General features: G+C 39.8%; 1 protein-coding gene across 1 annotated transcript in view; it reads right to left on the bottom strand.

Annotated features, from left to right (window-relative positions):
- Nucleotides 1-6,000, bottom strand: part of vps8 (VPS8 subunit of CORVET complex) — a 740,642-nt gene that overhangs the window by 400,698 nt on the left and 333,944 nt on the right. Inside the window, exon 33 of the mRNA XM_039755059.1 lies at nt 1,899-2,306. Within this exon, the coding sequence (XP_039610993.1) occupies nt 1,899-2,306 (408 nt within the window). The remainder of the gene's footprint in view (nt 1-1,898; nt 2,307-6,000) is intronic.

Here is a 6,000-nt window from a genome sequence, read left to right as displayed (position 1 = left end):
ATTATCAAATCAGGACACATTATAAAATAAAGGCACAACTCTATCTTTAAATTTGCAAGCACAATGAATATCTTTTCAATAAAAAGATACAAAGTAATATGTGGTTCGGGTCTTTTACGTAACCCTTACATATAATATAAAACAATAAAAAACAGAGCACATTGCTGCCTTGCTAAATTGCATATTTTTCATTAATCACTCTGAATTCTGGTAAGCAGAATAAAGCTGAAAAAAATTAGCAATTATTCTTGGTGCTGAATTCATGGACTGACCCATCGATACCATGGATCTCATCATCGGTGTGTAGTTTTGTAGGAGTGTAGGCCAATTTGCAGGTTTTGCTGCAGACGTCACAGGTAAAAACACCACTGGCTGGCCGCCTTGCTGCTTCTTTCCTTTGCATACCCCTTGCTTCCAGCTGTGCAAGTCTGCTCATCTCAAAGTGCTGGACAACTTCAAGACAGATTCGCCGCCAGGTGGACCAGTTCAGAGTGAGTTGATAAAATTGTATCGTAAGACCAAACTTCTTCAGGTTGGCTTTGAGAGTGTCCTTATATCGGAGTAAAGGACGCCCAACTGAGCGATGACCATTTGACAACTGTCCAAAGAAGATTTGTTTTGGGATCCGAGTATCTGCCATGCGCACCACATGTCCTGCCCAACGCAGCTGTGCAGCTATGATGACTGCCTCGATGACATGCACACCACTTTTACGTAGCACTTCTGTATTTGTGACCATGTCTTGCCACTTCACATGAATGATTCTGCAGAGACAGGGTAGATAGAAATGGTCTCGCTTCTTCAGATTGCGCTGATACAGTGTCCACGCTTCACATCCATATCATAAAGTCGTTAGGACAGTGGCTCTATATACTGCCAGTTTCGTGGACAGTGTAACTCCATGTTCATTCCAGAGGCAATTCTGAAGTTTACCGAAAGATACACTGGCTTTGGCGAGTCTTGCAGAAATATTGTGGTCATTGCCTGCAGAACTGCTCAAGACACTGCCTAGATAAGTAAACTTGTCTACATATACTGTACAAGTGCTGTCCCATCAACAGTCACTGCTTGTTGTTGGCGGTGACTACTGAAAGATGCCTGAATCATGACTTCTGTCTTCTTGAGACTGACAGTGAGACCAAAACGTTTGGCTACACTGGCAAAGCAATTCATCAAGCCCTGTAGGTCATCCAGAGAATGAGCCATGAGAGCTCAATCATCGGCAAATAGGAGGTCACGTATGATAGCATTATGGACTTTGGACTTGGCCCGTAAGCAGCTAAGATTGAAGATGTCACCGTCTGTTCTGAACTGTACTGGAATACCAATGTTGCAGTCTTTAAAAGCTATATACAGCATAAATGAGAAGAAGATGCTGAACAGGAGTGGGGCAAGCACACAGCCCTGCTTCGTTCCATTGGAGACCATAAATTCCTGTGACATTTTGCCATCCTCAGTGATGCAAGCTTTCATGCCATCATGAAATGAAAAGACAATATTCAACAGATTTGTGGGACAGCCAATTTTATGGAGAATGAGCCAAAGTCCTTTGTTATTTACAGAATCAAAGGCTTTAGTGACATCAATAAACACAGCCATCAGATCTTTGTTTTGTTCGTGGCACTTCTCCTGAAGCTGTCTTGCAGCAAATATGTCCATGGTGCTACACCCAGGACGGAAGCCACACTGACTCTCAGGCAGTATGACATTTTCGTACACGTGCGTGTATAATCTGTTCATGATCACATGTGCAAGTATTTTGCCAGGGATAGATAATAGAGCTATGCCTCGATGATCATCATACACTGAGTGATCCCCTTTACATTTGAATATGTGAACTATCTGTTCCTTTCTTGAAATCTTGTGGTACTGTCTCCTGTCCCCAGATCTGCACAAACACTTGTTAGTTTGCGTGCTAGCTGGTGGCACCCATACTTAAACACTTCTCGAACGAGACTGTCCACTCCTGGCACATTTCCAGATGTCATGCATTTGATGGCATGTAAGACTTCATGCTCAGATGAGGGTATACCAAGGATGTCAGCTATTTGCCACTGTGGTATTTCAGCTAGCACACTCTCATCAAACGAGGATTCTTGGTTTAATACTGCTTGAAAGTGTTCAACCCAACTTTCCAGGATCTTGTTCCAATCCATGATAAGTGAACTACCATCTTTGGATCGCACAGGTACACTTCCAGAGTCACGTGGTCCATACACGGCTTTCAGTCTGTCGTAGAATGCCTTCATGTCATGATGAGTTGCTGCCGCTTGAAGTTCCATAGCTTTAGCTGCCCACCACCGTTCCTTCATTGCACAAAGCTAGGCTTGAGCCTAGCAGCAGTATATGCCTCTCTTTTGTCAGTGTAATGTTTGTTGTTAATCCAGAGTAGATGGGTGGCATGCATTCTATTCAACAGCACACAGGCTTCAGAATTCAGTTCATCAAACCAGTCTTTGTTGCCCGTTTTACAGAAACCAACCACGTCTGCAGCACAGCTATACACCGGGTTCTTAAACTGGTCCCAGTCACCACAGCCTTTACCAGTGTCAGCCAACTTGGACGTAAATTCTAATTGTAGCTTCAGCTGTGTTTCTGGGTTCTTAAGTGAAGCCACATTTAATTTCCTCATTACTGTTACACCACGCTGTCTGCGCGGTAGGCGGATCGACAAGAAGACGGAACAATGTACTAGTCTATGGTCTGACCAGCATGATGTACCACGCATGACCCGTGTCAAACGAACTTCTCTTGTATCATGATTCCTTACTAATACATAATCAAGCATGTGCCAGTACAGTCAAGTTGACGCGCCGAATCACCCTTCTGACCAAGTATTCTGTCAAAGCTGCCTGCATTTACTTCACCGTTGCATGTGTTAGCCACCATTTTCAGGGTTCTCTTTGAGCCTGTCCACCTCACGTAATGCCTTAAATGGTACTTCAGCTGAGGCCTTCTCCACTGATGGCATAGCCTCAAAGAGCTATCCACTACTTGACGTTACACGCCCACACCACTATGAGGTACAAGTCGGGTTTTTGTGGAGGTGGTGGTGTTGAATTAGTGCAGCAATAAAGCATAATTTTGAAGTTTCTAATTAAGTTAAATACTTCATCAAAACAAATGCTGAAAAATTAAAAATGATGACATCAGTAGTCATCTTTAAGAACTCTGTATTTATATTTTCCATTACAGAAATAAATCAAAATTCTTAATTAATTAGGTCTATTTTTTCCAATTTAATTTCTATAAGAAGAAATTGTTTACACAAATATATTACTATTAAGTTGATATATGCTAATTTTGTCTTTTTTGGGAATGGGTTCTATGTGGATACATTATAATGGATTAAATAAATTTTGAATAACATAGGCATGGCAACGTTAATTAAAAACTCAATTTCAGTAAAATATCAGTATTATGAAATTTAATTTGATGATAACCATACAAATAAAACTACTATACAGACATACAACATAAGGGCAGTGACAGCTATAATCATCATCTCTCAAAAAACAAGTTTGCAAAACAAATCAGACATACAAATTTATAATAGACTTCTCTTAACAGCGCTGCGTCGGTCCGGGACAAACAGCGGTTCAAAAACGTTACAGTAATGTGTGCATGCCCATCGTGCATGCCCATCTTGCCATGCATCTCGACACCCTATACATCAAATGAAACTTCAAAGTCTCGTCTTTCCGATGATATAAACCATTTTGACACACAACAACCACAGCACTGACACTAAAGCCTTTTTTACAGAGAAGTACATACTTTTAAGAGTTGACTGTGCCTACCTTTGAAGACCCCCAGCAAGTCAAACATCAATATTTCCGAGCAGTATTGATCCCATTGTGTCCGTAATGCTCCAGCGAATATAATCCAGTAAAACGATTTAGGTCCAAAACACACGATATATTCTCAAAGGGACAAAAACTCCAGAAAATGCTTCATAACTTGAGACCACCTAAGTAATTTTTTTTCACTTATATTGCTCATATTAGGCGTAATTTGTTTCTGTCGCGATAACCATGCTACCGCATGAAACACGGAAGTGTTAGCTTTGAAAGACACCTAAGTTGGCCATTTCACGATGGGTCTGGGGTTGACTGGCACCTCGTATAGCCAACCAGTGTCACAGAAAGCTTTAGATGATGACGTCTGCTTCAAACTCTGGTAGAATCTACCAGTTTGATTGGACACTGTGACTGACACTCAAAACTTACAGCCAATGAGCAGACGAGCATTTTGATATGTAACTTGCTATGCTAACTTGTAAACAAAGCGATAGAATCGGCGCGAAGGTGGCATTTGTGCCAATCTGCAGAGTTGGTTCGTGGTTGTTTATTGTGATTTATACGTTTTTCGCATTTTAAATATGAATTAAAGTACCGAGAAGCGTAAATAAATGCTCGCGGAAGTGTTAGCTTCAGATCGACACCTAACTTGGCCAATTACGACGGGTCTGGGGTTGACTGGCACCTCGTATAGCCAACCAGTGTCACAGAAAGCTTTAGATGATGACGTCTGCTTCAAACTCTGGTAGAATCTACCAGTTTGATTGGACACTGTGACTGACACTCAAAACTTACAGCCAATGAGCAGGCGAGCATTTTGATATGTGACTTGCTATGCTTAACTTGTAAAAAACAATGCAGCTTTGAAGGTGGCATTTGTGCCAGTCTGCAGAGTTGGTGCGTGGTTGTTTATTGTGATTTCGCCAAGTTTTTCGCAGTTTAAATATGAATAAAAGTAGAAGTTTAAAGCGTAAATAAGCGGTTGATTAAATAATAGATGCATATGCAGCGTTGCGAAGTATTCAACCGGCACAGGGGACATGTAATGGCGGAGAGCGACGTGCCACGCCCTTGTGCTTTCTGCTTGCTAGTGATTGCTGCCATCAAGTGGCACATGGAAAAACGCTGAGCTGTGTTGTAAGTTTGTAAAAGAAATATATATAGTTTGTGTGCATTTTATATAAAAAAAAAAGTAAAAAATAAAAAATATAAATATATTTTTGGCTCATAACTTGTATTGACTATTTTTACATAGAAATGTGTATTTTTTATTGTTTTTATTATTTTTATAACTAATAGAGTGACACTGTATGTAGATATAGATTCCTTTAGGTGTAAGCTTTCAGTAGAGCCCTCATTGATATATGTGGGTTGAAGCATTCAAAAGTTATTACACTTTTTCCATATGTTCCAAAATGTGGATAATGGTCCCTCTAAAAACCCCCTGGGCATGCCCACATAAAACTGGTGTAAAATGTCATTTTTACAGGTATTCTTTTCAAATTTGAAATGTGAGTAGTCAACAAGTTATTCTGTTGGTACATTGTGTGTTTCTGTCCTCACCTACCTACTGCAGCTTTATTTTCCTTTATTTTCATAAAAAAACTTAGGCGAGAACAAAAAAATTCGTTTTTTTTGTGAGTTCTAATGTGCATAACTTTTGATCAGTCACACCTACAGTGATTCTGACTACTAAGGTGAAACTAGAGAATGTTACCTTTACAAAGAGACCAAACATGTGTTTATACTCCAGATAGTTCAATAACAGCAATGATTCTAATTTGGAGAGGTCGAATTACAAGCGATTTAGCAAAAATGACCCCGAATGTTAAGGGGTTAAGGTCAAGATGCTAAGTTTACAAATTTCACAGCTTGTGGAGAACTATTTTTATAAAATCTAATAGTCCTGAATTTGACTGACCTATGCTACTACTTAATACTAGACAGGTGAAGATTTAAGGTGAATTGGCTAGGGCCACAAATTATTACTTAAGATCAGTGATTTGTCATTGGTATACAGTAGAAAGATTCGTCACCACAGGACCACAGAAATGCTTTTCTTAAATTAAACATTACAAATAAAACAAGTTTGAAGAGTTTGCTCTTTGAACTGTAACTAAGCAGAAGTTTTCTTTATTTGTTTAAAGGCATTATTGGCAACTTTGGATAACCCCAACACTACAAATTTAGGAAATATTCT

The sequence above is a fragment of the Polypterus senegalus genome, chromosome 6 (assembly GCF_016835505.1).
Source record: "Polypterus senegalus isolate Bchr_013 chromosome 6, ASM1683550v1, whole genome shotgun sequence".
Lineage (NCBI taxonomy): Eukaryota > Metazoa > Chordata > Cladistia > Polypteriformes > Polypteridae > Polypterus > Polypterus senegalus.
Note: the sequence above shows the minus strand (reverse complement) of the source record. Positions and strands in the feature narration are given on the sequence as shown.